This window comes from Rhinoderma darwinii, chromosome 1, assembly GCF_050947455.1.
Source record: "Rhinoderma darwinii isolate aRhiDar2 chromosome 1, aRhiDar2.hap1, whole genome shotgun sequence".
Taxonomy (NCBI): Eukaryota; Metazoa; Chordata; class Amphibia; order Anura; family Rhinodermatidae; genus Rhinoderma; species Rhinoderma darwinii.
This window is the reverse complement of record NC_134687.1, coordinates 74282956-74307460: the sequence shown is the minus strand read 5'-3', so window position 1 is coordinate 74307460 and position 24505 is coordinate 74282956. Positions and strand designations below refer to the sequence as shown.

The window sequence follows — 24505 nt, the reverse complement described above, 5'->3', positions numbered from 1 at the left end:
TATTTACTTTTGTTATTTTCTTACTTAGGAATTGTATATCTACATGCAATATGTTATTAATGTTGTCTCTATTTGTTATTTACAGGTAGAGTTACCCCCGAGCAACTTAAATCCCACGCCCTGCTCTTCAAACAAAACAATCAAGCTCTAGAAGACCACTGTGGCCTATTGCAGCTGGCATTGGCTGCAGTCCAGGCGTTAAAACATCCCGAAAGCACCAAGTGGGACACCTTCCTTGCATTTGAAAGGCTTGTCTTGCAGGTAAATTCCATATATATATATAATATTGTACAACTGTCATGGTAAAGTGGTTAACTGCAGACATCCTGGTAACATCCAGTGCGGCAAACACTATAAAACTGCACATGAATGCCCTTTACCAGGTTGGGTAATTGTTGGTGCTGTCTTATGTAATTGTTATGGATTTGTAGTTTTTTTTTCTTTCCAGAAGGCACCTGCCCATTTATGAGTTGCTGTGAGAACGTAAATAGTCACTGAGGGTCACTATCAGGGGGTTGCTGATTTTACTATTACTGTTTAATAGGGAGTATGGACAACGCCAGCAACAGGAGTGGGTGAGAAGGAAGGAGGCCCTTTCCCAAGTTTTATTACTTAAATGATGTTACTGAGTACCAGGCCCTAAAATATTGAGTGGTACTCGTTATAAATGCTCAGTTACAAATTCTCTTTGCTGAGTGCCATTGTCAACAAATAATTCCTGTTGCTACCATTTCCTAAAGTTACTGACTGCCAATTGCTATTGAGAAAGAGTCGAAATTTAGAAAGGGAGCAATCTCTCATCGCCACACTATTAGTATCTGATACAAGTCTTGTATATTTTTACTTAAATTGATGCCGGTCATAAACCAGTATTAATGTGTCTAGCTCAAATAATTCAAGTCCAGTGTGGCATCTTATAAAAAAAAAAGTCATTTCACAAAGTATTGGCTGAAGAACTGTGGCTGAAATGTAAATTACAATGTGAATCCACCCTGGTTGCATATAAATTATAAAGTGCATATAAATTATAAAGTGCATATAGTATAGATGGCAGCAAACTCATTGCCTCTATTTTTCCCATTGATAATACAGCAGACTTGGTTCATGGTGTAGATAATGATGAAGTAACCGCACATTCTAAGGACATTATACATGCTTAACCATGTACAGATGTAGCCATCTTTAACTTGATTCTGATAACCTGCTGTGGCGTGATAGCACAAAACAAAAGCCATTGAAAAGTCATTGAAAAACTCAAGATAAGGGATCTAGCCACTGTTTATTTGATGCGTTAAAAGTCAAGATAAAGATGGCTACATCTGTAGCAGCAGTAAATGTGAAAAGTCATTTGGTGCTTTGAATTTAACAGACACTTTCCATTGTGCAAATATTATATTCTGAACATGACTGTTCTTTATTTCCTTAACCCCCATTCACTCTATGAAGTGCTAAACATTGCATTATGATATGCATAAGTGCAGCAGATACCCAGTGGGCACTACATATATTTGGAAATAAGTATTTGGTCCTTATTTTACTTTTTTCTGTTAAATTGGAATGTACCAACAGAAAATTACATATTATTTAAACCAGATTAATTTCTGGTGGTGTTTTTATATATTTTTTTTTTGTCACTTTCCACATAAAGATGGATCTTAACGACCTGAACAATAAAGGTAGCGTGTTATTTAAACTGCACTGGGAATGCAGTACCAAAAAAATAATGGCGGAATTTGCTTTTTCTTTTCCATCACCCCCTCCAAATAAAATAAATATTTAAAAGTTAATCAATAAGTTCTATGTACCCCAAAATAGTACCAACAAAAAACAAGCCTACATATGGCTATATCGATGTAAAACGACAACAGTTACGGCTCTTGGAATGCAAAAACAAGGGTTTTTTGTGTGCAAAAATTGTTAAGCAAAAATAAACCTCTGTACATATTTGGTATCGCCGTAATTGTACTGGCCTTTAGAATAAAGATAACACTTATACCGTGTGCCACACAGAGAACTCAAAAAGGGTTAACAAAAGTTAATAAGTTATATGTACCCCAAAATGGTGCTATTGAAAAATACAACAAAAAAAAGTGGCCTGATACGGCTATGACGACAGAAAAATAAAAAAATAATGGTCTCCACACCAAGGGGTTAAAAGCATCAAGCAATGTAAATAATGAATTGGTTTAATTAATTGTGGTTGTGATGGTTACATACAGGGACATGTATTTATTGAGCTTCTAAAACATGAACTTTTCTAAAATATTTTACATGACCAATTAAATGTGGATATTTTAATAACAATTTGAGGAAGGTATTCTATATAGTTAAACTGACCCCTATGTAGTTTTATTATCCCCAATGTCAGTGGTTACTAATAAAGAAGGGTAATCACCTCCATTAGATGATAATAGAGGGACAAAGGACCATCTGTGACCGTAACAGTATGACGGTTACCTTAGAAGAGTCCATTGGTAGCAAAAGTATTGATATTCCAGACTGTAGTGTAAATAATAATGTTTTGTAAATTCTGCAAACCACAAAGTAGACTATAAACAAACACCGCTTTACATTTTACACCGTGACCATCCTCACAAATGCTGAGTATGGTTGGGCGCGTTACATAATACACACTGGTTGTTTTGGTTTCACAAGTAAATACGTTTCTGGCTCCGTTTGTAGAATTTGTATGTGTAGCACTTTCACAATGACTGGATACCAGCATACCTGGTACATACCTTCCCCCTATCTAAAAGTATAAAAAATACATAAACATTATTGGCGTCTTTTAGTGAAACTTGCGGTCATTACCTTCTCATACAATGTACTGCAAAGAATCCCCATCACAGTCATCTGAAGAAAAAATGAATATTAATCTTAAAGTCAGAAACACCCTGGGACTGGCTGAAGCAATAAGCAGCTAGATACAATGAAGCCATGGAGTTATCACTTACCCAATAACCTCCAACAAGCCACAGCCCTTTTATAGCCCGCACTCTATAGTCAACCACATGGAATATGATTTTTCTCTGGCTGCTCTTTTCTGAGCACTATTTACACCACGTTACATAAGACATCTGTTACTTTTTTTTTACAATAAACCAAGTAAAAAAAAAAAAAAACATAGACAGGATAAACATAACGTACTGCGTGAGATACAAGAAAAGCGTACTTCGGAAACCGTAACATGAGAACAACATTGATCACACTGCGCAAATCTAGCATTAGACATCAGCCGTAGATACGGATCGTAAAATTTATGAGGTGCATAAAAAGAGAAAAGCGCAATACTGTTCAGATCTAATCACCGCACGCAGGCGGGTAGTACATACAATACATCACGATGCGTCTAACAGGATACAGGAAAAGCGGAATACAGTACAATAATACAGGGTTTAATCTATATCAGCCGTTCGATATTATATCTTGTGGTAGGGAAGCCCGAAGGTCGCCCACGCTAAAAGAGATATGAGGAGGCAAACACCAACCAACCCAGACACTCATGAACTTATGTTGGCAACCACGATGTTTGTACACTAAATTTTCGTATGACCGTACTGAATTCACCAACTTCTGGCATTGAGAAACTGTAGGGGAAATGTCTCCCATCCAGCGGGTGGCAATAGCTTTTCTGGCTAGGAATATGGTCTCATGTAGGAAAATACCGAGCTCAGCCCCCTCGGGCCCTGAGTTCTAAGTGCCCCTATAAGCGGCAAAGAGGAGATAGGACCCTGAGCCTCCCTAAATTGAGAGTGCACAACATGTCGTAATTGTACACATCTGAATGTATCCCTTTTGGGAACTTGGTACATATCCTGAATTTCCCTTGCTGATAAAGTGTGGCCTTCACCATCTATCAGGTGCTGCAGTCGTGTCACCTCCAGGGCTTCCCAAAAGGTGGGATCATTGAAGCGCAGGAAGTGGGACAGACCATGATTAGACCAAATAGGCATTTTAGCAAAAATGTCTTAGTGATTTAACAGTTTTTTGGCATGTGGCTAGTCTAATTATGGGAAGGGAATGTCTAGGGCGAAAGTCATGAGGTTCTAAAATAGGCCATAAACAGGGGATGCGAAGGAAATGAGCTATATGGTGCTCTGCATTGGACAAGGAAGCATCTGAATCCACGTCTGAATAAACCATAGTTGACCGGCTAAATAATAAACACGTCTGGAATAGCTGCCCCGGCTAAATCTTTTGGTCTCTGCAGAATACTGAGCTTGAGTTTGTCTTCCTGAGCCCCAGATAAAGGGAGAGAACGAAGAGTTCACCAAATTAAAAAACATTTAGGAACCAGTATGTCAGCATGTTCCAATATATATAACATCTTAGGAAGCACTATAATTTTAAGTAGGTTGATCCTACCAGCTACCGACAGGGGGAGCAACTTCCAAACAGCAAATTTATCCTTCGGATACGATAGTAAGGGATAAACATCAATGTCATAGGATTGTGTACTATCTCTAGAGATCCAAATACCCAGATATTTAAAACTGCGAACTACCCGCAGAGACTGAAAATGTGAATCCCAACCGCAGCTATTAGAATGAAGACTCGTGAGATATGATTTGCTCCAATTTATATGTAGACCTGAGAATCTACTAAACGCATTCATCAACATCATTGCCCTGGGCAGGGAGACATTCGGGTTAGCTAAAAAGAGCAGCATATCATCAGCATACAGCCCTATGCGATCCTCACACAATCCTATATGAATACCCTGAAAAGCTGCGTCCTTGCGATAGCCATGGGCTCTATGGCAGCCCGTCAGGGCCCCTTTGGTCATAGATAAGATACACTCAGAGATTTCTTCAACCGTGAAAGGAGCATCAAGAATCGCACTACTGTCAGACGATAACTTTGAAAATGGAATCTCCTCAAAATATGCGTCTAATTCCACTATAGAATATTGGGCCCTTGAGGTATATAAGTCCCTATAAAAACCGGCAAATTGGCCCAAAATATCTTGGGGGTAAGTAAATATATTATTTTGGGAGTTGCGAATACGCAGGACTTGGGAAGACATAGTGTTCATCTTTACTACCTGAGCCAATAATTTACAGGATTGGTTGCCCAATTCAAAAAAAGATTGTTTAGTAAAGAAAAGTGTACGATCTGCCTTTTCCTGTATAAGGAGAAAATATTCTCTCCCTACCGAAAGCCGGGCGTCCATGTTGTGTGAGGAGGGATCACCAACAAACACATCCTCCAGGTCCCTACACCTGCTAGCTAGTTCTGCTTCCTGTCGGGCTGAGGAATGCTTGACATATGATATAGAGGACCGCAGACAACTTCTCAGATAGGATTTTAAGGTATCCCATACCAATAACCCATTCCGCTCTTGACTATGTGCCTCTACAAAAACATCAAGTTGGTCCGGAATTCTATCATTAACTTTAACTAGCTGTAGCCAGAATGGATGTATCTTAAGAGAGCCCCTCAGACCAGCAGTGTGCTGTTTCAAGTGAAGAAGTAACGGGCTATGATCTGATACACCCCTAGGGAGGTGAGCAATACTCAACATGGAGGTGAAGACTCCCTGACGCCCTGTTGGCTTACCATCCATAGATCTATCCATCCCATCTCTTCCACTAATGAAGCCAACAGAGTAGTACAGGAAGACGCGCTAGGCCCATATAACATTGTGAAACGGTCCATAGACTAATCCAAAGTGAGATTAAGATCACCCAGAAGGATAACTCTGGCCTCCTGGTAAGTGGGTACAAAGGAAATGACTTCCCAAAGCAGAGCAATAGAACGATGCAGTAGATTGTACTCACCCAAAACTAAAAAAAGGAGTGGAATTCACATTGGCATGAACAAAAATGTATTGTCCCTCCCCATCTATCTTAGTATGTAATGTCTCCCACCGAAGACTTTTATGGACCAACAAGGACACCCCCCTAGAGAAGGAAGATCGAAAGGAATGTCTTCCCCATTGAATCCCAGGTTTGCTCAAAAAGTGTACTGTGTCAGCAATCAAAAGCAGTCAAAACCTCTTGGAGGCATACAATATGTGGTATATGTCTCCTAAGCTCAGAGAAAATCATGTTTCTTTTCCTTGGCGTTCCCATCCCCCTCACATTCCATGTCATTATCTTAAGTGATGCCATAGTGTATATCAAAACAATGTGCAAGTGTCAGCACACAAGACCCAAAAGAGTATGTCGCAGGGAGAAAAACATGTATCATACACAGAGATCCCATATCAAATCATATAATAAACGTTTCCGAAGTGCAGGATAGAGAACAGAAGCCTTAAACATTCGTGAATATGCGAGCTCAACAGGAGCTCAATAGAAGCTCGTGGCATGTAAAGTAGACTGAATAGGGAGTAGTTTCCACCGTTAAGGGGTTACACACATTGGAATCACAGATGTAACATACGCTGGCCAGTAGCTTCCCCCTGTTATGTGCTATACTGTGCCATATAAAATAAAGTGTAACCTACTCAAGGTGGAGTTATAAGGTAGGAGCAGTAGAAAAAAAACATGTTCGCATGAAATCATATAGATCCTTATAGCAGTAAACTAGAAATAGTCTAGGCCCTCAAGCTTGCTCCTCCCTGACCCCACTAATCTAGTGAATGTTATCTAAGCAATCAGAGATATTATAAAACAATATATTAAAGCAATGTGCCGCAGCGAGGGATCCAGTCATTCCACACTGGGAGGACACCAGGTGAATATCTGCAAATGTAATTTCAAGAATCATAGTCACCAAATCTTGCCAATATCTGCAATCTCAGCGACTTCTTGTTTCTGTTAAGCCGACTCTGGAGTAGAGAAAAATAACGATCGGTCCCCATCGGCTACTGTCAATCAAGCAGGATATGCTGTCTTTCCTGCAGTCGCCTCTTAATTTGGTCATATGAAGCCCTTTGGCGTTGCAGCTCTGGGGAGAAGTCGGGGAAAATGCATACCGTGGTGCTTTCAAACGTAATCTCCCCCTTTCGTCATGCAGCTTGTAGGACCGAGTCCCGATCTTTACACTTCAGTAGTCTTGCCAGTAATGGCCGAGGGTTTCAACGGAGGGGGAGGTGGAGGCTTGGCAGGAACTCAAAAGTTTCAGAACACAAAAGTTACAAAACATAGTGGAGGGGAGACCTCCACACCTTAAATAAAAAACAAACAAGGTCAGTGGACCAAAGCAAAAACAAACAAAACACCAAAGGGAAAATCAATAATGTGCATCACATCTCAACATGCAAAAGAATGGTCGGTGTACAACAGTAGTATGAGTAATCCTAGAGGCATAACAACAGGAGGTACAGCTAGACCACTTAATTCAAACAGAGAAGAAGAGGCACATTACCCTAGACAGGGGAAGAGAAAGTATAGAGAAAGGCCCCAAGAGAGGGAGGGATAGGAGGGAGGGAGGGGAGAGGACAAGGGGATCCTGGACTCCAGTTCCGGCGTATTATGAATGAAAATCAGCAACGAGCAAAAGCCATAGTACATTTCACAGGGGCATAGGCCGACTCAGGTGACAGCCGTGAGGTAGGAAGGAGAAGAAAGAAACACTATCCAGGGAGACCATGTAGACGTGTATTTTACCACAGCTGCCAGGGAGTGAGCCACCAAGTGTTCCATTCGCTGTATCAAGGCAACTTCCCGAAACCACTCATCTAATGTTGGGGGTATGGCCGTTTTCCACCTGCGCGGGATCACTGATTTTGCCGCCTGAAGGAGATGTCTAGTTAGGGAGCTTTTATAAACGTGTATTGGCATCGGGAACATGAATAAAAGAGCTGCTTCCGGAGAGTTGGGGACAAAGACTCCAGTAACCTCCACTATTAATTTAAGTACCGCATCCCAAAAACTCCTCAACAAGGGACAACTCCACCAGACATGTGACATGGAGCCTCCCGCAGCACCACAGCGCCAACATTTGTCAGGCACAGACGGATACCATTTATGAAGCGCAGCCGGGACCCTATACCATCTAGAGACAATTTTGTAGCTAGTTTCCTGGGCCCTAATGGCTATAGAGGCTTTTTGTGAGAGGGAGAAACACCTCTTCCATTGTGCGTCAGTAAATGTAGTATGTAATTCTCTCTCCCAGGCCCCACAGAAGGAGGGGAGTTGTTGGGAACGCTGTGAAAGGAGTAATTTATATATTGTGGATATGGTATGGGTAGGGGGCTGGGAGGAGACACATAGGCGCTCAAAGTCCGTCAACACCCTGTGAAGATGTGCGCGTCGGTTAACTGTTCCATAAAAATGTTTTAACTGGGCATATTCATATATATGGCGAGTTAGGGGCACGGCATCGGGGTAGATGGAGGTTAGAGGGAGAAGAGAGGAAGCGGAGAGGACCTGAGCAAAATACATGGGGCCGGTGGACGACCTGCCTAGGAAGGAGCGACCAGCTTTACCAGCAGGAAAGTCTGGATTATCTGTGATAGGAGTTAAAGGACCCAGAGGGTCTATAAGCGTACTTCCAGGCCCTAAGGACCTCAACGCCATGAGGGTATGGTAAACCACAAAGGAGGCTTGAGTCGGTCTATTCCCGGGCAGGATCCACGGCAGGGATGATGGGGTACTGGGACATAGTTGTTGAGCCAAACGGACCCATAATTTTGATTCACGGTTATGAAAAAAATCTAAAACCCGTGCGTGAGTTGCCGCCAGATAGTAGAGCCGACAATCCGGCAGACCAACCCCACCCGTACCCCTGGAACGAGTCAGCAGAGCCCGGCTCAAACGTGGACGACCAGTTGGCCAAATGAAGGAGCCGAAGCATCGCTGAAGCCGCAACCAATAGGAGGATGGGATAGAGATGGGGATCGTCTGCAGGAAATAAAGTAAGCGGGGGAGGAGAGACATCTTAATAATATTGATACGACCAAACCAGGAAAACTCAGTCTTATGCCAGGAATTAAGATCAGTGCGAAACTTGGCCAGTAGGGGGATAAAATTATTTGTAAACAATTGTGTAAGATCCCCACTTATACGGGCACCCAAATATGTAATACCTCTGGAGGGCCATGAAAAGGGGAAATTACTTTGGAGAAGCGATACTAACGGGCCTGGGAGAGAAACATTTAACGCCTCAGACTTGGAGAAATTGATTTTGAAATTAGACCATGTTCCAAAACGAGACAACTCGGACATCCTGGTGCACCCTTTTAACAGCAAACGCCTGCGAGAAAATAGTATCCGGGAACAACTCTTTTTAAGCCATTTTTCAAAAAATTCATCCGGTCTGAGACCCTCTGCCCTTTCAGGGAGGCTTATGATCCGCAAATAATTTCTCCTCAGTCTATTTTCAAGATCATCAGCTTTTTGACGCCACAACTCCACCTTACCGTTAAGGCCACGGAGCGTATGAGGTATATTTGCAGTTCGATCCTCTATGTCAGAGATCCTGGTTTCAGCTGGAGTGACCTTCTCCCTTAGATTATGTAAGTCCTGTCGCAGGAAACAGACATCCACCTTTTAACCTCCTCAATTTTAGTTGTGACTGACATCTTCGTTTCCAGGATCGCCGCCAACAGTGTCTCTGAGGCCTGCTGCAAGGTCAGTTCGTGTGGGGCGGTTCCCTCAGCTGAGGTAAGTGTTAGGGTATGTGCACACACACTAATTACGTCCGTAATTGACGGACGTATTTCGGCCGCAAGTACCGGACCGAACACAGTGCAGGGAGCCGGGCTCCTAGCATCATACTTATGTACGATGCTAGGAGTCCCTGCCTCGCTGCAGGACAACTGTCCCGTACTGAAAACATGATTACAGTACGGGACAGTTGTCCTGCAGCGAGGCAGGGACTCCTAGCATCGTACATAAGTATGATGCTAGGAGCCCGGCTCCCTGCACTGTTTTCGGTCAGGTACTTGCGGCCGAAATACGTCCGTCAATTACGGACGTTAATGTGCTCGTGTGAGCCCAGCCTTATGGTATGTGCACACGCTTAACCAAAAACGTCTGAAAATACGGAGCTGTTTTCAATGGAAAACAGCTCCTGATTTTCAGACTTTTTTGAACACTCGCGTTTTTCGCTGCAATTTCGCATAGTTTTTTTACGGCCGTTATGGGTTTTCAATAGAGTCTATGAAAAACGGCTCCAAAAACGTCCCAAGAAGTGTCCTGCATTTCTTTTGACGAGCCATCATTTTACGCGCCGTCTTTTGACGGCGACACGTAAAATTACACCTCGTGGGAACAGAACATCGTAAACCCCATTGAAAGCAATGGGCAGATGTTTGTAGGCGTAATGGAGCCGTTTTTCCCGTGTAATTCGAGGCGTAAAACGCCCGAATTACGTCTGAAAATAGGCCGTGTGAACATACTGTAACAGGCATCGCAGGCTCTTCAACAGCAGACAGTGAAGTCTTTAAGCTTTTCAGCCATGGCCGACGTCCTCGAAGGTCCCATTTTGCTTCTCGTGGGCGTCTTACCCTTTTTCCTCAAGTGATAGGGAATTTTGGCAGCAGTATTTTCTCTGTAAAATGATTATCATGGTTCACCACTCGGAGCCGAAGTACTGTGCGACCGCTCACATCCGTGCCTAGCCACACCCCCATCTATTTTTCTTTAGTAGGAGAGAAAGCGTACAGATGTAGCCATCTCTGTCTTGACTCGTAACTCATTAAATACACGGTGGCAAGAAACTTTAACCCCTTCCCCCTGCTGGCATTCTGGGCCCTAATGTCCAAGCCATTTTTTAGATTTTTCCATTGTCACATTCGAAGAGCTGTAACTTTTTTATTTTTGCGTCGGCATAGCTGTATAAGGTCTTGTTTTTTGCGGGACGACTTGCAGTTTTTATTGGTACCATTTGAGAGTAGATGCGACTTTTTGATCACTTTTTATCACATTTTTTTTAAGTCAGGATTAACAGAAAACAGCAATTTTTCCATTGTTTTTTATTTTATTTTTTACGGCGTTCACAGTGCGGGTTAAATAATGTAACAGCTTTATAGTCGGGGTCGTTACGGACGCGGCGATACCAAATATGTGTAACTTTTTTGCTTTATTGTAGTTTTTTTTAATAGTAAAGCATTTTGTAAGGGGAAAAGCTGGGTTTTTCATATTTTTTTTTTCACTTTTTTTTTTATTAACTTTATTAAACTTTTTTTACTTTTATACTAGTCCCACTAGGGGACTTCACTATCCTCCGATCGCTATTATAATACACTGCAATACTTTTGTATTGCAGTGTATTACTGCCTGTTCGTTTAAAACGGACAGGCATCTGCTAGGTCATGCCTGCGGCATGATCTAGCAGGCATTCGCTGCAGGCAGACCTGGGGGTCTTTATTAGACCCCCGGCTGCCATAGAAGACACAGACACTCGGCGATTTTATCGCCGGGTGTCAGTGAGATGAGAGGGAGCTCCCTCCCTCTCTCCAAAACCATTCAGATGCGGTGCTTGCTATTGTGCACCGCATCTGAAGGGTTAAACAAGCGAGATCGATACTAATATCGATCTCACCCGGCAGAGCAGGGACGCCCCCAGCCCTCAGCTGCTTCTGGCAGCTGAGAGCAGGGAGATTTCACGGCTCCCTGCTCTGTTTACTTTATTCTACAGCAGCGACGTAGTTTGGCGGCGCTCTAGAATAAAGCCCACTAATGACCGCCGTAAAAAGACGTATCGGCGGTCATTAAGGGGTTAACATGACTTATTCAGTGGCTTTTCAATGGCTTTTGTTGTGTGATATCATACTGCAGCAAGTTCAGAGTCTAGATAAACTTGGCTACATCTGTAAATATTTTGACTAGAAAGAAATGTACAGAAAAAGTAAGAAAATAAGGAAGGCCGAACAGGAAAAGAAAAGGAGAAAAAATAAAATAGGAGACTGCATTGTTCTTCGAATGAGTGGTATATGTGTTTTATATGTTAGACCTTTGGGGCTCTGTTTTCACATTACGGAGCTTTATAATTGTAGCATCCACGGCCGCGGACCATTGGGATTACTCACCACGGCCGCATCCACATGGATCTGTGAGTGCTGGCCCGCATCTCCTCCCGAGGAGACGCCAGTGCTCACCTCCGCTCCGTTCTGCTATGTCCCGTAGGGTGCACGTGCACGCTCGTGCTCGGCCTTAGAGGTCCAGCGTGCGCACATGAAAATAATCATCAATTAACCAATGATCACCCTGGACTATAAAAAGGGCTCTGCCCTTTCACTCATTGCCTGTGCGTTGTTGTGTTTACCCGTGTTCGTCTTGCAAATGGTCCCTTAGTGTTATCCTGTTCCCAGTGTTCCCCTGTACTGCTACCTATATCCTGTATCCCGTGCTACCTTTGTTCCTGTGCCTTAGAAAGTTGGAGTTGTCTTGTGCCCCTGGTCACGCCTGCTGTGTTACAATACGCCTGGTGTCTGCTGCCAAGGTCCCGTCTGTGCCGAGCCTCCATTACTGTCTGAACGACTACAGGTACCCTTGTGCTTGGTCTATATCTATATATTGACTTGGTACACTGTTTGGCCAGCTGCTATCCCGCTACGGTGGTACGGCCCAGTGGGTCCACATACCCATAGATCGGGACAATAATGATATGATGTGTATGTAATATGAAAATAGTAAGATATGGTGTCCATAGTAATTCATTTTATAGGTTGAATAAGTTGAAGTGACTTTGTAAATGTAGCGTATTGCTAATCTTACACTAATCCTGAGTTACAGTATGTATTACATTCTAGATTCGATTCTCAATAATGCACAGCTCAGAGGTGAAGTCTTCCAGCATTACCTGCTTGTTCAGATTTATACACTGAACTTGCTCTGGCGATTTTTCATGGGAACTGTAGATTATACATGAGTAGAGAAATATATCTGCACCAGAATGCAGTGCAGCAGAGAACATTGCATTACATGAAATCAACTAAGTTATTAGAGGAATATCTGTCGATAGCTGACAACTGGTTCCAATAGCAAACTAAGGACTATAATAAAGATTAAAACTCAGGATCCGTTCTAAACATATATATATATATATATATATATATATATATATATATATATATATATATATATATGGTCACTTAGAAATTTCCTTATTTTTGCAAGAAAAGCACGGATGAAGATAACATTAAATTAATCAGAAATACACTCTATACATTGTTAATGTGCTAAATGACTATTTTAGCTGCAAACGTCTGGTTTTTAATGCAATATCTACATAGGTGTATAGAGGCCCATTTTCAGCAACCATCACTCCAGTGTTCTAATGGTACATTGTGTTTGCTAACTGTGTTAGAAGGCTAATGGACGATTAGAAAACACTTGAAAACCCTTGTGCAATTATGTTAGCACCGCTGTAAACAGTTTTGCTGTTTAGAGGAGCTATAAAACTGACCTTCCTTTGAGCTAGTTGAGAATCTGGAGCATTACATTTGTGGGTTCGATTAAACTCTCAAAATGGCTAGAAAAAGAGAGCTTTCATGTGAAACTCGACAGTCTATTCTTGTTCTTAGAAATGAAGGCTATTCCATGCGAGAAATTGCCAAGAAACTGAAGATTTCCTACAACGGTGTGTACTACTTCCGTCAGGGGACAGCACAAACAGGCTCTAACCAGAGTAGAAAGAGAAGTGGGAGGCCCCACTGCACAACTGAGCAACAAGACAAGTACATTAGAGTCTCTAGTTTGAGAAATAGACGCCTCACAGGTCTTCAACTGGCAGCTTCGTTAAAAAGTACCTGCAAAACGCCAGTGTCAACGTCTACAGTGAAGAGGCGACTCCGGGATGCTGGCCTTCAGGGCAGAGTGGCAAAGAAAAAGCCATATCTGAGACTGGCTAATAAAAGGAAAAGATTAATATGGGCAAAAGCACACAGACATTGGACAGAGGAAGATTGGAAAAAAGTGTTATGGACAGACGAATCGAAGTTTGAGGTGTTTGGATCACACAGAAGAACATTTGTGAGACGCAGAACAACTGAAAAGATGCTGGAAGAGTGCCTGACGCCATCTGTCAAGCATGGTGGAGGTAATGTGATGGTCTGGGGTTGCTTTGGTGCTGGTAAAGTGGGAGATTTGTACAAGGTAAAAGGGATTTTGAATAAGGAAGGCTATCACTCCATTTTGCAACGCCATGCCATACCCTGTGGACAGCGCTTGATTGGAGCCAATTTCATCCTACAACAGGACAATGATCCAAATTACACCTCCAAATTATGCAAGAACTATTTAGAGAAGAGGCAGGCAGCTGGTATTCTATCTGTAATGGAGTGGCCAGCGCAGTCACCAGATCTCAACCCTATAGAGCTGTTGTGGGAGCAGCTTGACCGTATGGTACGTAAGAAGTGCCCATCAAGCCAATCCAACTTGTGGGAGGGGCTTCTGGAAGCATGGGGTGACATTTCTCACGATTACCTCAGCAAATTAACAGCTAGAATGCCAAAGGTCTGCAATGCTGTAATTGCTGCAAATGGAGCATTCTTTGACGAAAGCAAAGTTTGAAGGAGAAAATTATTATTTGAAATAAAAATCATTATTTCTAACCTTGTCAATGTCTTGACTATATTTTCTAGTCATTTTGCAACTCATTTGATAAATATAAGTGTGAGTTTTTGATGGAAAACACAAAATTGTCTGCGTGACCCCAAACTTTTGAAGGGTAGTGTGTATGTGTGTGTGTATATATATATATATATATATATATATATATATTATTTGCAATAAAATAATATGGTGGCATATTACAAAGAAAATTTGGAGTGATCCATCCTTTTGTGATGATATCAGACGATTGAATTGGATTAAAAACATAAGACTAATAAAACAAGCCATTAAGACTTTCTTTCTGTAACATAAAATAAATAATGTTTATCTAACTCTCAGGGCATTGCTCACGTATGACGTTTCATTTCCTGCATTTCTTTTTTTTACCTTTGTCTTTCATTGAATGTTGTTATTGTGGAGGCGAGTGTTCTGCTCACGGTGCAGTATGGGACATATCATCTTTTAAGGATTATTTTATATAATAATGACAAAGAATACAGGGATTTATCAGGCAGATGTGCTCCAAGTGCTGGACTGCTTCCCAGAAATAACCATTAAGAACGTTTCATTAATTCCTTTTATCATTAGTTTCTTTGTACTAAATGTGTAAGATGCAAAGGTTCAAGACATAGGGGCTGTGAACCGTATGTTTTTTTTTGTAAGTATTAAAGTAATCTCACTTAGTATAGGTGATCTCACTCGGATAGGGCTGGATTACAAAATGCATTTCTTGGTTTTGTTTAAATTCCTCCATTGAATTAACCCCTTGCCACAGCCTGTTTTTGGATTTTCCCACCCTCCAAAAGCCTCAGCTTGTTTTATTTAGCCGTCCATAAAGCCGTATGATGCCTTTTTTCTGTTAGACGAGTTGTAGATTGTCACGGCACCATTTATTCCACATAATATAATGTAGTGGGAAAAATTTTCTATGTGGGGTGGAATGTGGAAAAAAACGCTGTTTCTCCATTTATTTTTATTTTTTTGGGGGGGGTTAGTTTTTGGGCATTTACCATGCAGTAAAAACAGCATGTTAACATTATTCTAAGGATCAACGTGATTACGGCAATACCAAATTTATGTTGTTTTTTTATGTTTTACTACTTGGAAAGGAAGAAACAAATGTTTTTTAAAAATTTTTTTATATTGTGTCACCATATTCTGAGAGCCACAATTTTTTGCCCTGTCTATTTAGCAGTATGAGGGCTTATTTTTTTGTGACGTGAGCTGTAATTTTTATTGGTACCATTTTGGGTTGGATGATACTTTTAGATCACTTTTTGTTTAATTTTTTTGTGGAAGATGAAGTGACCAAAAAACAATGAATCTGGTCTTTTGAAAATAAATTTTCACCGTGTGGGTTAAATAATGTTATATTGTTATATTGTAATAGTTCAGACTTTTATGGATGTGGCTAAACCAGTTATGTTCATTTTTTTTTTTACATTGCGCTTGGGGTAAAATAGGAAAAGTTTTTCTATATATTAACTTGATTTTCTGTATTTAACTTGTTTTTACTATTCCCTCTAGAGGACTTTAAAGGGAACCTGTCACCAGCATTTCACCTATTGAACTTTACTTGTCCCTCACTGGCCGCTGCTATCAAAAGTTCATTGCCGTTATCCCCTCTCCTAAATTCCTCCTCCGACTGTAAATAACGGTCTGCAAACATTTTTCGCCATTTATCGTAATAATCCGGTGTCCCTTTGTGCACACACATCAGAAGAGAAGAACATCAATGTACAAACGCAGGATTTTGTGTGCTGGGGGAAGGCGAGGAGCTGTCAATCAAAACTAAGGAGGCGTGTTAAACTTGCAAAGACTTGAGGAATGAAGATTTGACTTTTCAAATGAAGATTTGAGTCTTTTCAAATGAAGACTTGATTCTTTTATGCTCATTTGCATACGGTGTGGGAACACAAAAAAACTGAACACTAAAGCTATTGAGCCGACTAAGAAGACAATTATAGGTTATATAGAAATGGTTAACCCACTACCACCAGGTATTGCTGGTTTAATAGGTGAAATGCTGGTGACAGGTTCCCTTTAACCAGCAATCCTTGGATAACTCCAATGAATTAGTATTGCAGTATATCATGCGAGTATATCGTTATACTGACAGTCTCCTATGAAGCCCTGCCAGAGGCATGGCTTCATAGGAGCACAAAATGGCAGACCTGGGGGCTTTCATTAGGCCCCCCCAGGCTGCCATGCCCGCCATCAGCACCCCGCGATCACGTCAAGGGCGGCAAAAGCTAAGATGCCGATTTTCAGGGATGGTCTGTGTAATCGTATACCTGACAGTCTACAATATGGTTTTAAATATCTTTGAAAGAAAAACATACTATTGAGACTATCCGCACCTACAGTGTATTCAAAAAGTTTTCAGACCCTTTCACTTTTTTTACATTTTGTTATGTTGAAAACTTGTGCTAAAATATAAAAAAAATTAAATACTTTTTCACCATAATTCTGCGATCAATAACCCATAATGACAAAGTGAAAACAGAGTGTTTGCAATATTTTAGTTTTTCCTTTTCAATAAATTAGCAAACATTACTGAGAGTTGAAGCACCTTTGTCAGTGATAACAGCCTCCAGTCTTTTTGGGTATGAAGCCACAAGGTTTGCACACTTGGATTTGGGAATTTTGCTGCATTGATGGTTAGCCTTTTGGAATTTTCTCCCATCTGCACAGAGGATCTTTGGAGCTCAAATGTAGATAATGCAACAGTGCCTTCTTGTCATGTCCGTGGCTGCGGGCCGTCCGTTTCACACTCCCCCTGATGGCCGCATCCATGGGTCTGCGAGCGCTGGCCCCAGTCTTCTCCTCAGGAGACGCCAGCGCTCACTTCCACTCACCTCGGCCGTGTCCTGTACGGACTTTAATGTTTTATCAGCCCATGAGTGCCCTGGACTGTAAGGAGGGGCCCAGCCCCTTGCTTCGATGCCCGAGAGTTGTTTGACGTTTCTTAGTTTGTCTATGCAAATGGTCTCCCAGTGTTTTCCAGTTCCCAGTGTTTCCTGTATCTTGTATCCCATGCTATCCTGGTCAAGTGCCGTGCTGTGCTGTAGTCGTGCTGTGCTCTATTCTACACCTGTTCTGCTACTCCACGTCTGACGTCTACCTGCTGCCTAGTCCCAGCCAAGCCTGCCTTGCTACTGTCCGAGCTGCCACAGGTACCCTATACGAACTATAGACTTTGACCTGCGCCCTGTTGGCCAGCTGCCATACCACTAAGGCTGTACGGCCCAGTGGGTCCATGAACCCTACGTGACAGTACGCCCAGGCCATGGACCCCGCTGGTCGATCCAAGACCAAGATGACGTCACAAGTGATGCGGACAGATATGCTGGACCTCCGGTCTCGACAGGACCAACTCTTTCAGGCGGCAGGAAGCACGAGCTGCCATTCCTCCTCCTACACCTCCTGGCAGTACTGATCCTCTAACTACACCTCCTGGCAGTGTTGATCCTCGTTTTTCTTTGCCACTTCCTGACCACTATGATGGAGATTCAGGTACCTGCCGTGGATTTTTGAACCAGTGCCAGATCCACTTCAGCCTGTATTCAAGGACATTTTCGTCTGATGGTACAAGGGCCGCTTTCATCATCTCTCTTCTCACTGGCAAGGCCCTTGCAAGGGCGAATCCTATCTTGGAGAGAAAGGGACCAGAGACCCGTGACTTCCAGGGGTTCCCCTGGACATTTCGCACAGTGTTTGAGGAGCCTGGACGAGTCACCTCTGCAGCGGCTTCCTTGCTGAACCTACGCCAAGGAGTCATCTCTGTGGGCGAATACGCCATCCACTTCCGCACCCTGGCGGGAGAACTGTTGTGGAATAATGAGGCCCTGGTGGCTACATTCTGGCATGGACTGTCTCCTAAAATTAAGAACGAACTTGCCGCTCGAGACCAGCCGTGTACCCTGGATGACCTCATTCTTCTGGCTGCCCGGATTGATAGAAGGCTCCGAGAACTGCTCCATGAGGTTCGTCGGGAGGGAGGTCTTCCTAGTCTGGTCCCTACCTTGCAGCAACCCCTATTGTCCTCAAATGCCTATCCTCCTAAGGAGTCTGTGACTATGGACCAATGTAAGCTATCTACCCAGGAGAGACAACACAGACGCCCTTCGGGACTCTGTCTTTATTGCGGCCTTGGAGGCCAACTTTTGCGTCTTTGTCCCCAAAAGCCCCAAAGCCTAGGGTTGGTAGGAAAGACAACCTTGGGCAAAGAAGGACTCCCATCTAAGTTGTCCATACCCGTGACCATAGTGTCCGATGAGAAAACGCATCAGGTCTCTGCATATCTGGACTCTGGTTGACCTTCAATTACCCTCTACCCCTCTGGAAAGACCGTTGATGGGTGCATCGGTAAATGGACTACCTCTGCCAGACACAGTTGTAGCTGTGACCAAGGCTTCAAGTAGGGGCTCTCCACTCCGAACTTCTATCTTTCTATGTCCTATCTAAGACCATTAACCCCGTGCTGCTGGGCCTGGCTTGGCTCCGACTACATGCCCCATTCCTGGACTGGAACTCTGGAGAGGTTCTCCAGTAGGGCCCCGAGTGTCACAGCCAATGCCTGGTGCAGATTCGTTCGGACCAGCCTCCTCTTCCTCGGTCAGTGGCAGGATTGCCTAAGCATTATGCTTCATTTTCAGACGTCTTCAGCAAAAGGGAGGCGGAGACACTGCCCCCACACCGGGCGTATGACTGTCCTATCGAGCTGATCCCTGGTGCATCCCTTCCCCGTGGTAGGATACATCCTCTCTCCTTGCCAGAGACTCTGTCCATGTCTGCCTATGTTAAAGAGAACTTGGAGAGGGGCTTCATATGGAAGTCTTCCTCCCTGGCAGGAGCCGGGTTCTTCATAAAAAAAAAAGGATGGCTTCCTGCATCCTTGTATTGACTACCGGGGTCTCAACCAAATCACGGTGAAAAATAAGTATCCATTGCAACTGATCTCTGAATCGTTTGATCGTATACGTGGTGCCAAGATTTTTTCCAAACTAGACCTGCGTGGGGCTTACAACCTAATCCGAATTCGCCGGGGTGACGAATGGAAGACTGCATTTAACACCCGTGATGGACACTATGAGTACATAGTAATGCCCTTCGGCCTGTGTAATGCTCCCGCGGTCTTCTAGGAGTTTGTTAATGACATTTTCCGTGACCTCCTCTATGTTTGTGTTGTGGTCTATCTTGATGACATCTTTTTATTTATTTTTTCTCCAGATACTGTGACTCATCAGAGACATGTCCGTCTGGTTCACTCTCCCCTTGACGGCCGCAGCCAAGGGTCTGCAAGCGCTGGCCACAGTCTCCTCAGGAGATGCCAGCGCTCACTTCCACACACCTCGTCCGGGTCCGGGTCCCGTAGGGTGCGAGCGCATGCTCGTGCCCGCTCCTAAAGGGGCAGTGCGCGCACCGGACTTTAATGTTTTATCAGCCCATGAGTGCCCTAGACTATAAGACGGGCCCAGCCCCTTGCTTCGATGCCTGAGCGTTGTTTGTAGTTTCCTAGTTTGTCTATGCAAATGGTCTCCCAGTGTTTTCCAGTTCCCAGTGTTTCCTGTATCCCGTACTATCCTCGTCAAGTGCCGTGCTGTGCTGTAGTCGTGCTGTGCTGTCCTGCTACTCCACGCCTGACGTCTACCCGCTGCCTAGTCCCAGCCAAGCCTGCCTTGCTACTGTCCGAGCTGCCACAGATACCCTATACGAACTATAGACTTTGCCCTGTTGGACAGCTGCCATACCGCCTAGACGGTACTTCGAAGTGGGTCCACGAACCCTACGTAACACTTCTGTAGATAATGCAACAGTGCCTTCTGTAGATAGTGCCGTAGTCACCCCTATAGATAGTGCCGCATACACCCTTTAGATAGTGCCCCACAGCCGCCCTGTAGGTAGAGCCAAACCCCCCCTCTAGATAGTACCACACCTCTAGGAGCGGGGTGTCTGCTCCTAGATGTAGCCCCTGGCGTCACTATCCATTTATAGACAGTGACGTCAGGAGCTCCTTCTGCAATGGAATCCTTGGCCGGATCGTTGGCGACGCTCAGGCTGGGGATTCCTCAACTGGAGGAGACCCTGACGTTACTGTCCATATATTGACAGTGACGTCAATGACCACCTGTAGGTGCGGATCCCCGGCAATACTCTGGCCGGGGACTCCGCTCCCAGGAGGAGCCTCTTATGTCCCTGTCCATATATGGACAGTGACGTCAGGGGCCACCTCTAGGAGCGGATCCCCGGTCAGAGCGTCAGGAATGCACTGGCCAGGGATTGCGCTGTAGAAGGAGCCTCTGACGTCACTGTCCATATACGGATAGTGACATCAGGTGCTACCTCTTGGAGGGGGGTGTGTGGCTTCATCTAGTGACAGGTGCCACGTAGCTTACCTGCAGAGCCCCACCGTGTCTATACAGGGGTGTGTCCCTGTGGATTATACTTCCTATGTTTCAGGGGGGGGTCCCTGAATTCCCGCCAGGTATACTCTTTTTCAGGGGGCTGACCCGGTTTGATGCGAGTTGTTTTCAGGGGTGTGTCCCTGTATTACAAGTGTTTTATTTTCAGAAAGTTATGAGAAATCCTGGCTTACCATCTCCAAGCGCATGTGTGTCAGGTCGATGGAGTCCTCTTCTGGCTGGTGCTAGCGTGCGTTTCAAACGCACTGCGCATGCGCCGCTTATTCAAATCCGGTATGACCGGATGTGTTGTTTGCCAGACATCCGGCAAGCGTGTGCGCCAGGAGAGCGATATGGTTAAAACTATGGTCTGGGGACTCCATATCCAAAAATAATTTGTCGTCATTACCCTTTGAACCCGCTCGACTATTTGGTTCTGAACTAGACAAAATTTTGGAGTCCAATAAAGACGGGAGAGGTTAATGTTTTCCTCAAGTATTTAGGAAATATAGACAACAGTCCTTTCAGCCAAACCCAGGGGTTCAGGGGAGGAAGATATTCTGGACCAGATAGACAGAAGTTTTAAAACAAGAACCTGGACTTCAAAAACAAGAAGAGATCAGGTGGTCCACCACCCCCTAAACTGGAGTTCTGACGCCAGAAGAAAACTTCTTCCAGTGGGAGCGAGATTATTTCATTATTCTTCCGTCTGGCCAGCCACTACTTCAGAAAAATGGGTTCTACAAATTACAAAGGACGGTTATGCTTTAGAGTTTCTTCACCGACCAAGAGATCGATTTTATCTTGAATCAATAAAATCCGGTCGTCGTTCTTCAATTAATCAAAGAGTTTTGCAGCAAAGAGACATTAGAGCCAGTCCCTATCACGCAAGAAGGCAATGGCGTTTACTGCCGCGTATTCCCAGTACCAAAGTCAGACGGTGCATGGAGGTTAATATTAGATTTAAGATACTTAAATCGGTGCATGGTAAAAACTTGATTCAAGATGGATACTATCCGCTCGGTTGCAACAGTTCTTCAACAAGGAGATATGATGGCATCTTTAGACCTGAAGGATGCTTACCTTCATGTTCCTACTCACCCTTCATTCAGAAAATGTCTCCATCAGGCTGTTCCCTTTCAGGGTTCCATACTACATCTGCAATTCAGATCAATACCCTTCGGGCTTTCACCAGCACCTCGAATCTTTACAAAGATAGTAGTAGTTCTGGCAGCAGCCCCACGTTCTCATGGAATATTTATTGTCCCATATCTCGACGACTGGCTAGTAAAGGCATCTACAATAGAAGGTCTTCGTCATCATCTTTTTCTCACTATCCAATTGCTGGAAAGACACGGATTCATTATAAACAGAAAAAAAATCAGATCTAAATCCAACTACCAGGAAGGAGTCCCTGGGATTCATAATAGACCCTATACAAATGAAGTTCTTTCTTCCTGTGGAAAAGATTCATCAAGAGATTACTCATCTTAAGAGAAATCCAGTCATTATTATAAGATCATCAATGAAAATTCTCGGTTTACTCACGGCTATAATAGATGCCGTTCCTTGGGCCAAGGCTCATTTTCATGATCTACAAGCAGAGATTCTTTAAGTGTGGTATGGAAATGAAAAGAATCTGGATCATGTAATGTGTGTGAGAATTGGGTTCAAGGTCTATGGTCCAATCGGGACCATTCTCGATCTTCCAATCTCAAAGAGTTAAAAGCAGTAGGATTAGCACTGCATGGATTCAAGTCCATTGTTCGGAACAAGGAAGTTACCATCCATTCAGACAACATTTCCACAATCTATTATCTCAACAAACAAGGGGGTACCAGAAATGCATTACTGTCTACAGAATTAGAAAAAACCATGTGCTGGGCCGAAGAGAATTTTGATTGATCGAAGAGCAGTCAACATAAAGGGTGTGATAAACATTCAGGCAGACACCCTCAGTCGACCGTTGATAAAACCTGGAGAGTGGGAGCTGAATCCTGTGATCTTTCAGAAGATCATCAGCAGATGGGGGACACCAGAAATAGATTTGATGTAATCTCGTCAGAATCGCAAACTGAACAAATTTTGCGCTCTGTCAAAAATAGACTACCCATTCGCAATAGACGTGTTTTCAATTTCATGGAAAAACAAGTTTGTTTATCTGTTTCCTCCAGTCTTCTTGATCCAGAGAGTTCTGGCAAAACTGAGAACAGATCAGCCATCATAATCGCCCCTTTTGGCCCCGAAGGGTCTGGTTTCCAGAACTATTGAGGCTTTCGAGGGGAGAATATTGGAGGCTTCCAGACCGGAGAGATCTACTATGTCAGAGAGGGTTTCTACACCAACATCTTCACAAACTTCAGTTGACGGCATGGATTTTGAGAACACTATCCTGACTCAGTTAGGTTATTCCACAGCTGTAGTCAATACTCTTATGGCAGCTAGAAAGCCATCCACAACATTAGTCTATAAGAGAGTGTGGAATAAATTTACCTCCTGGTGCGCAGAAAAGGACATACCTCGTCCTGAGTTACCGCAAATTCTTCAATTTCTTCAGGGTGATTTCCAGCTAGGACACCAAGTAAATAACTTAAAAGTCCATTTTTCAGCGATCAATGCAATCTCTCAAGGAAAGTTTTCATCACCGCCTTTAGTAAGAAGATTTTTTTAAGGCTCTAAAGAATCTGAGACCGGTCGTCAGAAATCCTATACCTACGTGGACTTACCATTCATTCTTGATTGATTAACCGAACATCCATTTGAACCCTTAGAAGACGCAGACATAACATTTTTATCATGGAAAGTACTCTTCCTCGTGGCAATTACTTCCGCTAAGAGGCTTGGTGAACTTCAAGCACTATCTTGCTGAGAACCTTATCTTCGATTTCTTCCAGAAGCAGTGATTATCCATACGTTGCCTGCATTTTTACCTAATGTTGCGACCACTGAAAATATTAAGAGAGATGTTTTTCTTCCAGTTTTTTCCTCTGATCAAGTAGCAGATCCTCAATCTAAGTTCCTACAATTTCAAGATCCTAGAAGAGGAGATAAAGCAGCTAAAGATTCTTTAGCAAGATGGATTAAGTTGGTGATCCTCCACTCCTATATTCAGAAGGGTCTGGAACCTCCTTCTGGGTTGAGAGCACACTCAACAAGAGCAGTGTCAGCCTTATGGGCAGAAAGAGCAGCGGTACCTCTGCAAGATATTTGTAATGCAGCCTCGTGGTCATCTCCCTGCACGTATGTTCGCCATTACAGGCTTGACATCCAGTCCTCTCAAAACTCTGCCTTCGGTACTGGAGTGATTAAATCAGCTGTTCGGATGTAACCCCCCCTTTTTTCCTGGTGTTGCTATGCATATACCTTCGGTGCTGCCGTAGGACAAAATGGAAAATTAGAATTTGTCTTACCTGTAATGTTCTTTTCCTTGAGTCCGAAGGCAGTACTATATCCCTCCCAATAAATATTTTTGCATCAAGTTCAAGCTATGTTTTGTTCCCAATGTGTGTTTGATGTATGGTTCCTTTTAATCAGTCAGCTGCCTGCTGATTGGTAGCTTGTGATTGCTAATTAATAATTTATTTATTCTAGCTGGGCTTGTGATAGGGCTACATCCTCAGAGGCCATTTACCCTTCGGTGCTGCCTTCGGA

At 43.4% G+C, this 24505-nt stretch overlaps 1 protein-coding gene across 1 annotated transcript in view; it reads left to right on the top strand.

The window, feature by feature from the left end:
* The window catches only part of SCFD2 (sec1 family domain containing 2), a 578236-nt gene that overhangs the window by 117867 nt on the left and 435864 nt on the right, over positions 1 to 24505 (top strand). The window contains exon 4 of the mRNA XM_075859720.1: positions 86 to 261. Coding sequence (XP_075715835.1) covers positions 86 to 261 — 176 coding nt within the window. The remainder of the gene's footprint in view (positions 1 to 85; positions 262 to 24505) is intronic.